This window comes from Neltuma alba, unplaced genomic scaffold, assembly GCF_004799145.2.
Source record: "Neltuma alba isolate B1F8T4 unplaced genomic scaffold, ASM479914v2 tig00010187_pilon, whole genome shotgun sequence".
In the NCBI taxonomy this organism is placed as follows: domain Eukaryota; kingdom Viridiplantae; phylum Streptophyta; class Magnoliopsida; order Fabales; family Fabaceae; genus Neltuma; species Neltuma alba.
In genome coordinates, this window is record NW_021635127.1 from 544175 (window position 1) to 562539 (window position 18365).

The 18365-nt window shown below is 34.1% G+C and overlaps 1 protein-coding gene and 2 pseudogenes across 1 annotated transcript; 2 read left to right on the top strand and 1 right to left on the bottom strand.

The window, feature by feature from the left end:
• Positions 1 to 4043: 4043 nt before the first annotated feature.
• On the bottom strand, positions 4044 to 6170 carry LOC114754715 (heat shock cognate 70 kDa protein-like; annotated as a pseudogene).
• Positions 6171 to 10267: 4097 nt separating this feature from the next.
• On the top strand, positions 10268 to 16194 carry LOC114754728 (heat shock 70 kDa protein cognate 1-like; annotated as a pseudogene).
• An 84-nt stretch (positions 16195 to 16278) lies between these two features.
• LOC114754729 (heat shock cognate 70 kDa protein 2-like) lies at positions 16279 to 16638 on the top strand. The gene has a single exon (XM_028943547.1). The coding sequence runs from the start codon at positions 16279 to 16281 to the stop codon at positions 16636 to 16638; it is 360 nt and encodes a 119-aa protein (XP_028799380.1).
• The last annotated feature ends 1727 nt before the right edge of the window (positions 16639 to 18365 follow it).

Genomic DNA, 18365 nt, shown 5'->3' on the forward strand with positions numbered 1-18365 from the left:
TCCAAAACCCCAAAAAGAGTGTTAAAAAAACAAGTTGAATTAGTAGGAATTTTGAGGGGTTATCACTTGTTCATTTGTAATAATTTTTAATCTATTTGCACACAATTTTAGAAAAGAAGTAATGGAATAACAACTTGAATAATGAAAATAACCATTCGAATAGGGGAATTTGCAACTTGTTCATTTGTAATCATTTTTAATCTATATGCAACAATTTTACAAAACAAGTGATGAGAGTGACAATTTGGGTAATGAAAATAACCACTTGCATAGAAGGATTTGCAACTTGTTCATTTGCGAAAATTTTAATCTATTTATAGACAATTTTACAAAAAAAGAGACAAGAATGATAACTTGAATAATAAAAATAACCATTCAGGGATTTGCAATTTGTCTATTTGTAATCATTTTTAATTCATTTGTAGACAATTTTACAAGAGAAGTAACAAGAATGACAGCTTGGGTAATGAAAATAACAATTTGCATAATGAAAGTTATATACTTATTAAATCCACATTACTTGAAAATCCTAGTGAAAGAAAATAACAAAAATGAAGAAATGAAATCTCGCACACACACATACTCTCAAAGCCTTCAACCTTCCACCCTCTCTCTCATCTTTTGATTTCCCAATTAGCAAAGTTGAATTTCACCAACTTGATCCAGCTTCTTAATCTCAAGAAATCTAGACAACATGAATCATTTACCTTGGAAAAGCAACATGCTCGCTGCTACAATCAAAGAAAAATCTCCATTATTCTCACCCTTCCCTCTTCAATCTTGTTAAGAGTTTCCTTCATATCAAATCTTCTCTCCACATTTTCTATTTAGACCTAGTCCTTAAAACAATTTTATTAATTCAAGTACTCATTTTGTAATTTTATGTATTCAAGGGTCTTTATTTGCAATTTTTCCAATAATTAACCCAAAAAATTAATTTTCAATAAATTAAATAAATAATAAACTTTGATTCCTAATATATTACCAACATCAATTGAAAATAATTTAATTTCAAATAAATTAACCTAATTTATAATAGGCTAAAACATACATTTGGTCCTTTAACTTTGTATAAGGTTTTAATTTGGTCCCTTATCTTTAAAAAGTATACTTTTAGTCCTTTAACTCTAAAATTTTTTTAAGAAATGATGAGATTGAGATCTTAAATATTGATAAGATATTCTCAAATACTAACATATTAAGTTTAATTTTCAAAACATCAATGATTGTTACAAAAATCATCATTGAAGTCTAATGATTTTAGGGTTAAAGGACCAAATGTATGCTTTTTAAAGTTAAGGAACCAAATTAAAACTTTGTACAAAATTAAAAGACCAATTGTATGCTTTAGCCTTTATAATACAATGGTATATGTATTATGAAATAAAATTAGGAAGAATTAGAGGAAGAACCGATAGGAAAGGATATAAATTTAAAAATAATAATAATTAAAATTATTTAAAATGACAAATATTTAAATATAAATTTAAAAATACCATATTGTCCCTGTCCAAACCACCTATAGTTTTTCTTGTATTCCCTCTTACATGTTATTTTTAAAATTAACATGACTTAATAAAAAAATGAACGTGATTTCTCTTAAAGTTTGCAGCATGCTAAAAATCAATTAAAAATCTTCAAATATTATTTAGTGATGTAAAAATTAAATTTTTATTTTCTTTATTTTTTTATTTTTAACATCATCACAGATTTTAATTGAACTAAAAGTTATATAATTTTGTTAAAACTTATATCATTATGCAATTTATTATATATCAGATTTAAAGAATTCATGTATTAACAAGAAATTTAAAGAATTCATGTATTAATAAGAAATTTAAAGAATTCAGATAATCTATTATAATTTTATAAGACCCCTCCTCAAAATCATTTAACAAAAGCCACCTAATTATATGATATATTAATATAAATAAAATATAAAATATAAAAAATTGACAAATATAAACGCAGTTGTATTTCACTCAAAAGAATTACAGCAAGGCGATATATCCTTGAAAATAATTTGTTCATAAAATAAACTATTTTTAAATTTGTTAAATTTTCTACCTAATATTTTATTAATTAGTAGATTAATTAAGATATTAAAAAGCACCATTCTCCCAGAAAAAAACTTATTATAATTTTTTATATTTTGATTTATTGTAGGATTTATTGAAATTTTGTATTGACAATATTTTTTGGATTACGATTACGTATTCTCCAATGAAGGACATCGTGGTTACAGATTTTGCATAAAATTACAGTAGATTATCTGAATTCTTTAAATTTCTTAATATTATGTGAATTTTTTTATTTTGATATAAATTTCTTCTAAAATAAAAAATAAATTGTACAAATTTTCTTTGAAGTTTTTAAAATTTTGTACATAATAAATTATAGAATTATCTAAATTTTAATAAAATTATATAACTTTTGATTTCAATTAAAACCTGTGATGGTTTTTTAAAAAATTATTTTTATAAAGAAAATAAAACTTTAATTTTTTACTTGACTGAAAAATATTTGCTTATTTTTTTAATTAATTTTTATGTAGGTTGTAAACTTTGAGAAAAATTAGGTTTAATTTAGTGAATTTTATTAATTCATATTAGTTTTTAAAACAAAATATAGGAGGAAATATATGAGAAAATGTAGGAGGTTTGGATATTTAGTCATTTTAAATAATTTTTTGTGATTCTCTCTGATCAATACCACTCTCTATTGGTTTTTCTCTAATTCTCCCATAAAATTAAACTAACAAGAAAACGTAATCCTCTATAGCATAGGTGCATAGGGATTATACAATTATCACTACTACCCGGGGGGGGGGACTTTAACATCGTTAATTCACAAGAATTATATATAGAAAAATAAAAGTCATAAAAAAACGGTGACATTTTATAATTAAATGAAGTAAATTTTATTTTTTTTACATACTCTCAAAACCGTCATGAAAAATCTATTTTAATAATTATAAAAGGCCTTTTCTATAATAATGTTTATATTCAAATATTTATTAATTGATATTGCATTATGATACAAATTTGAATTTGCAGCAATTATGCAATCTGAACAAGATCTATCATCAAGGATGTAGAAGGAAGAAACGCAGAACTACATAAATACATAATGTAAATTATACAAAATCATACATTACTTCTTTTCCAATAGAACATTATAAATCTGTTTAACACACTCATTATACCATTCATAGAGAGTTTAAATTCATCGTCCTACATTAACAATTAAGAAAACCTTAAGGGAGGTGGTTGGTAGCATTTGGACTGCAATAAATCTTATTAGTTTGGATGTCATCTTCCTCTTTTTAGTCCCCTCGATTTTCTCCTATATTTTAAATTTTTTTCTTCTTTTTTTTTACCATTAAATTATATATATATATATCAAGTTAGTGAAATTTTGATATCTCATGAGTAAAAAATAATTCGGTCTTTAATTTTTTTATAATTTTTCAAATAATTTGTATCTAAATCAAAAGGAAGCAGCCGCATCAATTTTGAAGTATTTTAAACATTGAAAAATTTTTGTCCATAAGATATTAAACTTTCACTCATTTCATATAAAATCTAATGATAAAAAGAAAAAGAAAAAAAGGTTTGGGAAGTAAGAGAAAATTGAGGGGCAGTAAAGGGGACAACTGAGACGGGGTATCTGACGCCGCAAATCCCTACTTACACAAACTTTATTAATACTAGAAAATAAATTTTTATTAATAAAACCGCATTAAGCATAAGTTTATTTAGTTTAATGAAAAAGTGTACTTTCTATCTATTATCTATTATCTGTTATTATATCGAAAAGTTAAACAACGCACACCATCATCGAGGTCGTCCTATACGCAAGGCCTTCCAAAAACCTCACACATATATATAAAATTTAAAATGAGACGCCGACCACTAAACACCAAGAACACATATTTGAGAAAATAAATCGCTGAGTGAAAATTAAAGAACCCACCGAGTCATATCAAATCATAAACAATCCGACGACGATTACAAAAAGCAGAAATCATCAACCCGCTACGAACTCAAGAAACATAAAGATACTGTCATGTGTCTAAATGTCGACTCATCTTCAACATAATGGCATCAAAGACACTCTCTCGAGCTCTCTCATCTCATGCTCATACTCATCAACCTCAGCAAGCTGTTGGTCATCAACCAGCTCTGAGGCTCTTTCGATCGCATCCTCAATCTTCTTGCCTGCAGCTAAAAGGCCTGAGCCAATTACCTGATGATGTACAGCACCCTTTATTTTGTATATATAGTCCTCCAAAGCATTCTTTGCTTCAACTTTCTTCTTAACATCATCCACCTTGTATTTCTCCGCTTCTTGAACCATCCTTTCAATTTCTTCTTTTGATAGTCTTCCTTGTCCATTAATTATGGTGATTTGATTCTTGTTTCCTGATCTATTTTTCTCTATGGAGACATTTAAGATCCCATTCTCATTAATGGAAAAGCAATCTTTAAACCTAGGGACACCCTTTGGCTCTGCGGGAGTGGTAAGGTAAAACGTATCCAGCAAATTGTTATCCTTTGCCATTGCTCTCTCACCCTCAAAAAATATTTATACGGACTTTTGTTTGATAGTCTGTCGCAGTAGTGAAGCTACCAATCCACGCCATTGTCGGAATGCTAGTGTTCCTTGGAATTACTACTTGCATTATATCACCATATACCTCAAAACCTAAGGACAATGGGGTGACATCTCTCAAGACAAGGGATGGTAAATTTTCCTTTCCTTGCCCACTTAGTATGGCAGCTTGAACAGCGGCACCACAAGCAACAGCCTCATCGGGGTTGAGGCTCCTATAAAGATGCTTCCCAGTGAAGAATTCCTGTAACAATTGTTGAACTTTAGGAATTCTTGTAGACCCACCAACAAGAACAACTTCATCAGTATTGTTTTTGTCCATCTTGGCATCTATAAGACACTGCTTTGTAATTTTTAAACATTCTGTAAAGAAGTCTTTATTCAATTCTTCAAACCTAGCAGGGGTGATTGTTGAGAAAAAGTCAAGGCCCTCCTATATCGCATCAACCTCAACGCTTGTATCAACAATGGATGGCGATGAGACTGCTCTTTTTGCCCTCTCACAAGCAGTTCTCAACCTTCTAAGGGCCTTTGGGCTCTCACTAATATCCTTCTTATGCTTCCTCTTAAACTCTTCCACAAAATACTGCACCATTCTGTTGTCAAAGTCTTCTCCTCCAAGGTGTGTGTCGCCATCAATTGCTTTAACTTTAAAGTCATCCTTGTTAATTGTGACGAGAAACATCAAAGGTGCCACCACCAAGATCAAAAACAAATATATTTCTCTCCTTGTCATTGTTATCTTGCTTGTCAAGTCCATATGCAATGGCTGCGGCAGTAGGATCGTTGATTATTCACATTACATTAAGGCCAGCAATTGTGCCTGCATCTTTGGTTGCTTGGTGTTGAGAATCATTAAAATATGCAGGCACAGTAATAACTGCATCCTTAACTGTTGAACCAAGATATATCTCTGCAATCTCACGCATCTTTGATAATACCATGGATGAGATTTGTTCAGGCAGAAATTGTTTTTCCTCGGATTTAAACTTCACAATTATTTTGGGCTTGTCATCAGCACCGCCAATGATTTTAAACGGCCAAAGATTTATATCATTCTGAACATGAGAATCACTAAACCTATGACCAATTAACCTCTTTGCATCTACAAAATATAAATGACTGTAATTGTAAATAAAAAGAAACTATCCTAAACACTCTATATATCATTTGAACTGACTAACTTGTAATAGAGAACATAAACGACCTTTTAAAATAAAATAACGAAGAACATCATCAAAAAATTTGTTCTTCTTCGTTTCCTTTCTTTAGAAATACTAAGCTTTCAACCGTTAATATAAAATAGAAATTTAAAAAAAAAAAAAAAACAGGAAAGGAGAATTACCAAAGACAGTATTAGCAGGGTTATGCGCAGCCTGGTTCTTAGCAGCATCACCAATCATACGTTGAGTATCGGTGAAGGCAACACAAGACGGTGTCGTTCTATTTCCTTGATCATTCCCAATGATCTCTGCTCGGCCATGTTGCCATGCCGCAACAGATGAGTACGTGGTTCCAAGATCAATTCCGATTGCTAGTTTCCGCTTCAAGTCCATGAAGTTTTGGTGACGCTAAATCTGAGAAAGAATTCTGCTAATAGTTGGTGTTAGATATTTAATTTTCAATACTCTTCTAATTCTAAATATAAGGCCCTTATACTTGTGTGTATAAAGGTCTTATATTTAGTACCGGAAGAGTATTATTCATTTGAATTGATGAATTGAATAAGTTATAAAGTGATGGCAAAAACGTTAGAAGATAACAAAGAGAGAGAAAAACGCACCGGTTTTAGGGTTTCGTAGCTGCGCAACAAGAGTTGGGGTGAGCAATGACTCAAAAGAGCACCCCTCTATTTATAGTGTTTTGTAGATGATATTTTAAAAAAGTGAATATCAATATATTATAAATTATAAAATTAACAGATTCCATAATATTCTTTTTTTTTTGTCATTGATAAATTTGCATTTAAACACTTTAAATAAAATAATATATTTGGGATATTGGATAGTCAAATAAATCCTATTTTTTTGTCAGAAAAATCCTAATTTAATTTATAAATGCAATTTGGATATAAACATATCAAAGCAAATCATATACTTGCAAAGTCGGATAATAAATTAAATTCTAATTTAATTTATATTATTTATTTCAAAAAAATGTCAATAAATATTCTTGACATATTCTTAACCGTCAAGAACGAATTTGAAATATAACAATTTGAACTATGTTAAGATGTTTTAGATATTCATAAATCTTATTTTAAATGAAATATCTTGAGGGTGAGGGTGGCACAACTCAGTCAAATTTAAGGGTTTACTCGATCTTATTTATTTAGTTTAATAAAAACAACGAATTGAGTTACAACAGTGTCTTGAGGAAGCCTCTGTGCTTGCACTTCTAGAGCTTGCAAGTCGCAATTTATAAGAATCTAAGATCCTGCAGCGAAACTTTTTTTTTATATGACAAAAAAACGAGTGCCAAGAGTTAATCATTACAATAAGACATATCACAAACCGGAACCAGTCTGGGTGCTTATTACTTTGATTAGCACCCCAAGCTCATTAGATTTGGAATGTATAGATGTGTGACCTTCGTGCGGGTCGGCCCCCTCAGACTTTCATATGCGGACCTGGTGGAGAAGTCTCCTGAAGGCGTCCATCGCCATGAGGTGCTATCTCATTAATTTGCATGGACTAAGTCTCTCTCACGACCTCATGCAGAATGTAGTCCGTGATTAATTCAATCCACTATTCTCTAGTTTCAGACAGTAAAGCTGAGTTTCAGGTCCCTAGGCTTCGTTTGGCTCAATGGGCGGGTGAGGAGGGAAGGTTAACTAAAAGGAGGGGAGGGAAGGAGATGGGAGGTTATAAGTCATATTTGGTTGGAGGGGAAGAGAGTGGAGGGAGGTTTGTTGTCTGGTTTAGAAGGAGAGAGGAAGGAAACTAATTATAAGTTAACAAATATCTCCTTATCTCTTTATTTGGACTTCTTTATTATTTTGTTACAATATTTATATCACAATTATTTTTTTCTAGTTTATAAATATATTAAAAAACAATTACTTTTAGACATAACAAATAGATTATAAATAATTATAGATTAAAATAAATGTCAATCAAAGAAGTATATTATAATCTTTGGCATATTATATAGATTATATATAAATAAATTTATACAACAAGCTTTGAAATATTCCTTCCTTAATTAGATAACGTGTGTAGCCTTACGTGTTTAATTAGATAACACATTGATTTTTGTGTAAAAAATGAAATTGAATTAAAGTAACATATGGACATGTATATCAATGAATTTGGTGACTGATAATATCATTCTAATGGATCTCAACGACTTTAACTCATATAAACCAATAAAGAATAGCTTTATATAGAACAAATGAATAAAAAAATACCAATAATACTGATAAGGTGAATGAAGGAGGGATTAGGCAGGAAAAAAAGATGGGAAAATTAGTAGCGAAGGGTGTGGGAAACAATGAAATCGAAAAAAGAAAATATGCGAGAAAAAAAATATTTGAGGAGTAAAAAGAAAAAAAAAGAGTAAAACAAGGTTTTTAATGAAAATGATAAATTTAAAATATTTAAAAATTACACATAGTATGAGTAATTTAGTCAGGATGAGATAATATTTTTCTTGTTTTAAAAAACTCCAAATTTGAAGAGGAGCAGAAGGAGGAAAGAGGAGTATTAAGAAAACAAAAAAAATTTCTCCTTTCCCTTTTATTTTTTCCAACCAAACACAGTTTTTCTTTCCCTTTTCTCCTCTCCTCTCTAAAAACCTTCCAACCAAGCATTGCGTAAGATTTCCCAGCACTTGGCACTTGCGGATCGCTAAATCGGGCAAGCGTCCTCCACATGGCACCCAATGATCCTCCCAAATATTAATCCCTCAGCCATTCCCCAAGTTTCGATTCAGCCCAGCACGCAAACTCTCCCAGCTACTCTTGGGCTTTGTTTGGTTCAATGAAGGAGAGGGAAGGGGAGGTGAATTAAGGGAGGACAGAGGAGGAAGAGGGGAGGGTATGAGTTTTGTTTGGTTGGAGAAAAGAGAAGAGAGGGGAGATTTCTTGTTTGGTTTAAGAGGAGATGGGAGGAAAACTAATTATAAGTTGACAAATATATCTTATCTCTTTATTTAGATTTCTTTATTATTTTATTATGATATGTATATCATAATTATTATTTTCTAATTGTGAATATAAAAAAACCATATACCTTGAGACATAACAACTCGATTACAAAAATCATATATCAATAAAAAAAATTATAATCCTTAGCATATTATATAAATTATAAATAAATTTATGTTATAAGTTTTGAACTATTCCATCCTTCATTACATAATATGCACAACTTCACATACTTAATTAGATAATACACAGAGTTTTGTGTAAAAAAATGAAATTGAGATGAATAAGATGAAGGATCAAACAAGAGAAAAAGATATAGAAGATTAATGGTAGAAAAAGTAGGAAATGATGAAATAAGAGAAAAAATATGCAGGAAAAAAAGAACATCTGAGGAGTAAAAACAAATCCATAAAAGAATAGTAGGGGCTGAAAAGAAAAAAGAGTAAAAAAAAGGTTTTTACTAAAAAGGATAGACTTGAAATATTAAAAAACTGACATAGGTAATTTAGTCAAGATAAGGTATAATATTTCCCTCCCCTCCAAAAAACCTCAAATTTGGAGGGGAGCAAAAGGAGGGGAAGGAAGTACTTAATGACAAAAAAAAAATTTCTCCCCTCCCCTCCATTTCTCTAAACCAAACACAATTTCTCCTCCCTCCCCCTCCCCTCCCCTCAAAAACCTTCCAACCAAACAATACCTTAAGACCATGCCAAGTTCTTGATCCTTTCCTCCTCTTATCAATTCTCGGAAGTACGTCTCCTCTACAACCATACTTCTCTCTTGAAAAACAGACCATAAGGTATCAGGTTTCTTGATCATATTACAATCTAACTTTATCATGAAAGCATCATTTTGAAGCTGTGCTTCTCATAAACCTAGCCGCCATCCACCTTCTTCTTGCACACATCCTCCCGAGAAACCAAGTGCGCCTTTCTGTTGTGCTCACTACTGCCCCACACAAATTTACGACATTTCTTATTGATATTATCGCATATTACTCTTGGTAGAAGCATGGATTGCATAGTGTAGGCTGGTATAGACCCCAGAACTAATGAAATGAGCGTGTGTCTAGCAGCTAGTGAGAGCTGCTTCACTTTCCACTCCGTTAGATGTCCTTTCATCTTCTCAAGAATGTGGTTGTAGTTACTTTTAACCCTTCGATGGTGAAGCAGAACACCAAGGTACTTTTTCAAATTCGATGTGGGTTTAAAACCAAGGAAACCGGATATCTGATTAATTCTAGAATGGTTAACAGTTGTGGACAAATAGATTCTGGTCTTTGCCCCACTCACTTTCTCCCCCAATGCGTTCACAGAAGTCGTCTTGGTGACCCCTGCTTGGTCCATACTTGCTTTCGCAAGGAGTACCAAGTCAGAAATGATGTCTTGGCATATTTATAAAAATATTGAAAATTTGCAGCATTACACCTCAAGCATGCATGATAGTTTATTTATTCTTCTTAATATGCAACACTGATATTTCTTTTTTCCATTTTCATATAGAAAGATGGGTGAACTAGCAGCTATCAGAATTGACTTAGGAACCACCTATTCATGCATTGCTGTGTGGCAACATGGTAGACCAGAAATTATAATCAATGATCAGGGCAATAAGACTACCCTTTCATTTGTTGCCTTTAGGGATAGTCAACAGATTGTTGGAGAGACGGCCAAAAATCAGGCTGACATAAACCCTGAAAACACTGTATATGGTAGTTGTCCTTTTTTTTTGGATTTTGCTTCTATTTTAATTTCATTTCTAAGTTGTCTACTCCTATTTTTCCAGATGCCAAGAGGTTGATCGGGAGGAGATTCCATGATCTCGAGGTTCAAAGTGACCTACGTCGGTGGCCCTTCAAAGTGGTTTCGAGTGAAAATGATCGACCAGAAATTGTTTTAACTTTCATGTCAGAGGAAAGACACTTTCACTAGGAACAGAACTCTGGGTTTTTATTAGTACACTTGCAGAAATATGCAGAGGCATATCTCAACTCAAAAGTCAACCAAGCTGCAATTATGGTGCCGGCCTATTTCAATGATAATCAACGCCAAGCAACAATAACGGCTGGGAAAATTGCTGAACTAACTATAATGCAGTTAGTTAATGAGCCCACTGCTGTCGCAATAGCTTATGGGCTTCACAAATATTAAGATATTCTGTTAATATCTTGTTAATATTTTGTTGATATGATTTTATTTATTTGATTTGTATTCATCTGTTGATTTATTATTAGAATTTATTAATTCTTTTTCTTGTATATATAGATGTACTCATCTCATTCCAGAATAAACAAATACTATTTATCTCCAATATTTTCTCTCTTTCTCTATTTTCACATGGTATCAGAGCCTTAACCTTTTAGACACCTACCGTTGCTTGACGTGTCGTCACACACGTGCTTTTATCCCGTATTGGTTCTATCCAGATTTGTTCCACTCCACATCCTTTCTATCGCCCATCTTTTACGTGTGTATTCACTATGAAAAAGTCTGAGTTCCCCTTTCTATGATCTTGAATGGCTCCAACTACCGCCTATGGTTGGAGAGTATGCATAGTTTTTTAAAGGGTGTAAACTATGGCGTTATGTTACTAGTGATATTTGTTTTCCTATTTGCGAAGCTGATGAGACTAATTTGAAATTCAATGACCGACTTGATGAGTGGGATAGCAAAAATAATCAAATTATCACAATGTTTTGAAATACCTCAATTGTTAGCATAAATCAACTATTTGGCCGTTTTGAGACCACAAAAGAGGTATGGGACCACCTTGCTAATCGCTATACATCATCTAATTTGTCCAATCAATTTCAATTGTATAAAGATCTCGGTGTCTTGAAGCAAGAAAAGGGTCAGCCCCTATATGAGTTTTTGGCAAAGATTGAGTCTATCTAGGATCAATTAGCCTACTCGGAACCTAGTTTCAAGAATGGGGAAGATGCACAGGCTTTCTTTCGATACCACAATTAGCTTCATCTTATTTAATTCTTGATGTCTCTCACAGATGATTTTGAGCTTGTTCGAGCATCCTTACTTCACAAAGTCCACTCCCGACTCTTGAGGATGCTCTCCCTCAGCTTCGCTCCAAAGAAACTTGATTGGGACTTTTACAGCGTACTCCTAAAATGGTTTTTGTTGCCTCCAAAAGATCCTCTAAATCTTGTCATCGTTGCCCTCAATTTGATCACTCCTTTGATCAATGCCCCTATATTGAGTGTCGAACTTGTCAAAAGAGGGGACATATAGCTGCAAATTGTCCTACTATGTTCTGTCGCTACTGTAAAAAGATTGGGTATCTTATTGATCGATGCCCTACTCGTCCTCCCAGGTCTAATCAGGGAAGATCAACAAGGCCTAGTTCCTATTCCAAGCTCGCATTATCTACCACTATTGCTAATTCTATCTTAGAATCTTCCACTACACTTGAGGCTTTACTTCACAAATTTATCCCTGATACTTCCAGTCCACCTGCTGCCTTGGCCACCGCTTTAGGTGCTTTATGGTTCTTTGACTCTACTTGTTGCAACCATATGACTGGTCAGGAAAGTTTTTTTTCCTTCTATGTCCAAAAATACTACTGCTCATCCCATACATACTGCTAACAACTCTCAAATGCCTGTTAATCATATTGGTACTATTTCTTTGCCCTCCTTATCCATTCATGAGACTTACTTCGTACCTGCTATTAGCTTTAATCTTCTTTCTGTTGGACAACTTGTTGATATGGGTTATAATATCTTATTTACCAAAAGTGGTTGTGTTGTGATGGATTCTCAGACAGGACAGGTCATTGGGAATGGGCGTAAGGTTGGCCGTATGTTTGAGCTCGACTCACTGTATCTCCCTAAAGTCGCTTCTCCCAAATTGTATGCTGCTGCTACATTCTCGTCCCTCGATTTATGGCATCATCATCTTGCTCATCCTTTCGTAAATGAATTTTGTCCTTTAATTTCTAGTGGTTTCTTAGGTCGAGTCGAGAATGAGTCTTTACATTGTATTTCATTTCAAACTACCAAACAACCTGCTTTATCCTTTAATAAAAATGACTCTATTGATGATTCCATTTTTGATTTGGTTCATTCAGACATTTGGGGTCCTGCGCCTACTCCTTCTATGGGAGGATCTCAATACTTCGTGATTTTGTTGATGATCATTCGCGCTATACTTGGATATATCTTATGAAAAACCGATTCGAATTACCTGATATTTATATTAAATTTGCTACGATGATTCAAACTCAGTTCTCAAAAATCAAAAATTATTAAAGTCTTTCACAGTGATAATGCTTTAGAATACCAGGATTCTAAACTGCTTAAATTTCTTGATGATCAGGGAACCATCTCTCAGTACCCTTGTCCTTATACCTCTTAGCAAAATGGTAGGGCTGAATGTAAACACCGCCATATCCTTAATTCTGTCAAAGCCTTGCTTATTTCCTCTTCCTGTCCTGAACATTTCTGGCGTGAAGTAGTATTGATTGTTGTTTACTGTATTAATATAGTTCCTACACCAGTTATTGGTAACATCTCTCCTTTTGAGCATCTTCATGGTACACCTCCTAACTATAGTCTTCTAAAAGTCTTTACTTGCATCTGTTTTGTTCTTCTTCCATCTCATGAGACCACCAAGCTACAAACTCGTGCTTGTATTTGTTGCTTCCTTGGTTATGATCTAGAATATAAGGGTTATCACTGTTGGGACCCTATCTCTCATCGCAATCGAGTTTCCCGTCATGTTGTTTTTTGGGAACATATAAAATTTTCATCTTTGACTGACCTTTTCTCCCTTTCTCCTCCTTCACTTTCTATTTTTACAGATACTTCTGTTGATTTTTTTTCCTAATAATTTAGATACTTCTATTGATCTTTTTCTTAGTAACTCAGATCCAAACTCACCAACTGAGCTCATTCACATGCCCGATGCAATACCCACTCTAGAGGAGCCTACTATCTCTGATCCTCCTGCACAGCTCATGTCTATGGAGCCCATATCGTTTGACAATATCCGACCCACACGTGTAAGACAGTCCCCTTCCTACCTTAATGATTACCACTATCTTTCCACCATCCTCCAGTTTCAGGAACCCCAATCCTATAAAGAAGCTTCTCGTGATCCTCTTTGGCAACAAGCTATGAATGAAGAATTGCAGGCATTAGAGAAAAATGCATACTTGGGATCTTGTTGATCTTCCTCCTGGTAAGACTCTAGTTGGGTGTAGATGGGTATATAAGAATAAGACTCACTCAGATGGCTCTCTCAAGCAGCAAAAGGTGTGTTTAGTGGCCCAGGGATTCACTTAGGAGTATGGTATCGACTATGAGAAGACTTTTGCTCCTGTTGCTCAGATTTCTTCTGTTCGCAGCCTTCTGGCTATTGCTGCTGTTAAGCACCAGACTCTCCATCAAATGGATGTCAAGAATGCCTTCTTGAATGGTGATTTGGAGGAAGAAGTTTATATGAAACCCCCTCCTGGGTATTCTTATCCATGAGATAAAGTTTGTCATTTACATCGAGCCCTTTATGGACTTAAGCAAGCCCCTCGAGCTTGGTTTGCTAAGTTCAGTAGTACAATAAGCCATCTTGGCTTCACTTTTAGCCCTCATGACTCTGCCTTATTTGTTCACAGTAGTAACTGAGGTATTGTTCTGCTTCTCTTATATGTCGATGATATGATTATCACAGGTAATGATCTTGTAAGAGTTCATGAGCTTAAAACTTACTTAGGAGGACAATTTGAGATGAAAGATCTTGGAAGACTGAATTATTTTCTTGGTCTTGAGGTACATTATGGGGAGAGTGGTATCTCTCTTTCATAGGTCAAGTATGCCTCTGATTTGATATCTAGGGCCTTGCTCACTGATGAAGCTGTTGAAAACACTCCCATTGAGCCTAATGCCCATTTTGTTCCTACTGATGGGACTGTGTTAGAGAACCCAACACGTTACCAGCAATTGGTTGGAGGACTCATCTATCTTACTATGACTCGTCCAGACATTGCCTATGTAGTTCACATTGTTAGTCAATTCATGTCTGAGCCTCGAACCACTCATTACGCAGCCATTCTCCGGATTCTTCAATATGTTAAGTGAACCTTATATCATGGCCTTCATTTGTCTGCTAGGTCTTCTCTCATTTTACGAGCCTACTCTTATGCTGATTAGGGAGGTGACCATGCCAATCGTCAGTCTACTACTAGGTTTTGTATATTTCTTGGGGACTCTCTTATCTCTTGGAGAAGTAAGAAACAAACTCTAGCCTCTTGATCTAGTGCTAAGTCAGAATACCGTGCATTAGCAGATACTATTGCTGAGGTTCTTTGGCTCCGTTGGCTGCTTGATGATTTGGGAGCTTCGTAAACATCCTCTACCAATATATATTGTGATAGTTAAGCAGCTATTAAGATTGCTCACAATGATGTGTTCTATGAGCGCACAAAACATATTGAGATTGATTGTCATTTCACTCGGCAACATATTATTTGAGGCACCATCAAACTTGTTCCCATTCGCACGAAGCACCAACCGGCTGATTTGTTTACCAAATCTTTTAATCCTGGTCGCTTCCAGTTGTTCCCATTTGCACGAAGCACCAATCGGCTGATTTGTTTACCAAATCTTTTAATCCTGGTCGCTTCCAGTGTTTAGTGAACAAACTCAAGCTGCTTTCTCTCGAGCCATCTTGAGTTTGAGGGGGGATGTTAAGATATTCTGTTAATATCTTGTTAATATTTTATTGATATGATTTTGTTGATATGATTTGATTTATTTGATTTGTATTCATCTCTTAATTTATTATTAGGATTTATTATTCTTTTTTCTTGTATATGTAGATGTATTCATCTCATTTTAGAATACACAAATAATATTCATCTCCAATATTTTCTCTCTTTCTCTATTCTCACAACAAAAAGGGTCATGAGGGAAATATATTTGTATTTGATCTTGGCGGAGGAACATTTGATGTATCTTTGGTTACAATTGAAAAGGGCGAGTTCAGAGTAATTGCCGTGGATGGTGACACCCACCTTGGTGGTGAAGACTTTAACAGCCGATTAGTGAATTACTTTGTGGAAAAATTTCTAAAGAAGCATAGAAAGGACATCACTCAGAGTCCAAAGGCTATGAAGAGGTTAAGAACTGCCTGTGAGAGGGCCAAAAGAGCGGTCTCATCTCCATCAGTTTTTAATACCAGCGTGGAGGTTGATGCACTCTTTGAGGTCATAGAGTTCTCTTCAACAATCAACCGTGCTAAGTTTGAAGAACTGAACAAAGACCTCTTTAAAAGGTCTATAGAGATTACAGAGAGGTGTCTTATGGATGCCAACATGGACAAGAACAAGGTTGATGAAATAGTCCTTGTTGGGGTGGCTCGTCAAGAATTCCGAAAGTTCAACAGCTGTTACAGGAGTTCTTCAACGGAAAACATAGACTGTGACCGACCGAAAGAAAATCTACAGGCCATTATTTTTAGCGATGTGGCTTCACTGTCCGTGTAGGCTTGGAGGTTCAAGGAGCCATTATGTTAGTAGTGATTCCCAGGAACACTACCATTCCTACATCTAAGACAGTTTGCGTGACAACTGTGTGTGATAATCAGCCAAAGATTGCCCTCTCCATTTATGAGGGGGAGAGAGTCAGGGTTAAAGATAATTATTGGCTAGGTACCATGCTGCTAGACATCTCTCCACAGCCGCGAGGAGTCCCCATTTTTAGAGCTTGTTTTACTCTCAATGAGAGTGGTACATTACATATATCCGTTGAAGAAACTAAAACAGGGGGTGCTGAGGGGTTGAGTATGCCGGACAGGATAGGGTCTTTTTCTGCTGAAGAAGTAGAAAACATGGTCCGGGATGCTGAAAAATGCAAAGCAGCGGATTGAGATCCATAGGAGAAAGGTGGCAGTCAGGAATGAACTGGAGCATCTAATATACAAAATGAAAAACAGAGTGGTTTTCTTAATGATTTCGGAGCAATATATGGAGGAACTTCAGATTGCGATGGAACAAGCATCAAAATTGGTCGAGAAAGACGAGCTTGCAGAAGTCAGTGCATATGATAATGAGATAAAGAGGCTATCATTGGTCTTCACTTCTCCAGAACATCGCCCTTTTCTCTGTTTCTTTTGTTTTTTTTAATACTTCTCCTGTAGGGTCTTATATTTAGGATAAAAGTCTTATATTTAGCACGGAGGAGTATTTGATAATAATAACTAGCTGAGCTGTTTCATATGCAGGATCTGGTCTCGCTCAGCCACAGCGGAAAGTTCTGGCCTGGGCGTTAAGTTTTGTTTTGTCTTCTCTTGAGCAAATTCAAACATTAGACTGAATTGACACTTGGAGGAGCCTTTTGTCCTGTTAGCAAAGAAAGCTCCAGGTGGCGTGTTCCATGATCAGCTTTAAAAACATGCGTGGGGTTTTTTAGTATTTTACTGCAAAGCAGAAGCTTTCAGTTAAAGTGGCATCTCGAACATCATTTACGCACATATATATACCGTGGAGATTTCAGACACTTTCGATTTAAAAGCTCTCTCTTAATTACTAGATATAAAGCCAGATGCATAAACATATGACAAAAGAACTAAGCATTTTTTCATGATTTTTTCCCCCGAACCTTTTTCATGATTTTTAACATTCTCTCCCATCTTATATATAAAAGTTATAATTTTTGAGATAGAACTAGTTATTTTCATAAATTATATTTTATATATGTCCGAAAATTTAATTCACTTGTTTATTTTTACTCTCATTGATTATATGTTTAAATATTAATTATCACATGCTGGCCAATAATTATACTTTAGTCTCTCTCTTTTCGTAGTCTCTTCTCTCATCTTTTTTCTCTCTCCTTCCATAAACAAAAATATATTTAATATATATATTTTGCACATTTATTGTTTTTAATCAATTTTAACCAGCTTTTTTATTTATACAATTTGGTTATTTGTATCTTATGTATCAGATTGGATAGAGTTTTTTTTTGTTGGTAGAAACATTACATTTTTCCGAAATATAACCAGACATCAAATCTCTGACATTGTGTCTAAGTGACCTAGTTATTTGCTAATTTTGCCAGACACTCAGATCACCCTCATGCATGATCTGTTCTATTTGGACTCTTCGCAACCTAAAAAAAAAAAAATCAAATTTAAATGATAAACTAGTCCCAAAAAATTGGTAGAGGCGCCCAGCTCCTCCAAATTTTTTAAGCATGGCGTTGTAAACTTGAATCCTTAATAAATATAATGCGCACGTGAATTACGACGAACACGTTACATGTCAATGGGCCATAATAGAAATCATATAGTACCAGCCAATGCTAATCAAATAAAAGAATTTGCGGCAAATTACATTGCAAAAATTTTTTTGCAGCGCCTTTATTTTTGATGAAACAATCACAAAATCAAGTTGCAATATGTTTTTCTTGATTTGTGTCGTAACATTCTTTTTGGTAGTGAATATAACGGGATTGGAAATTTCATTAATTTGCGGTTGAATTTTCTTTTTAAAAAAATTTATATATGTTGTAAATTTTAGAGATAAATTGTGGGAGCCATAAAGAATGAGTTTCTTTTGCATAATATATGAGCCTCGTTTAAAACCAGGAGAA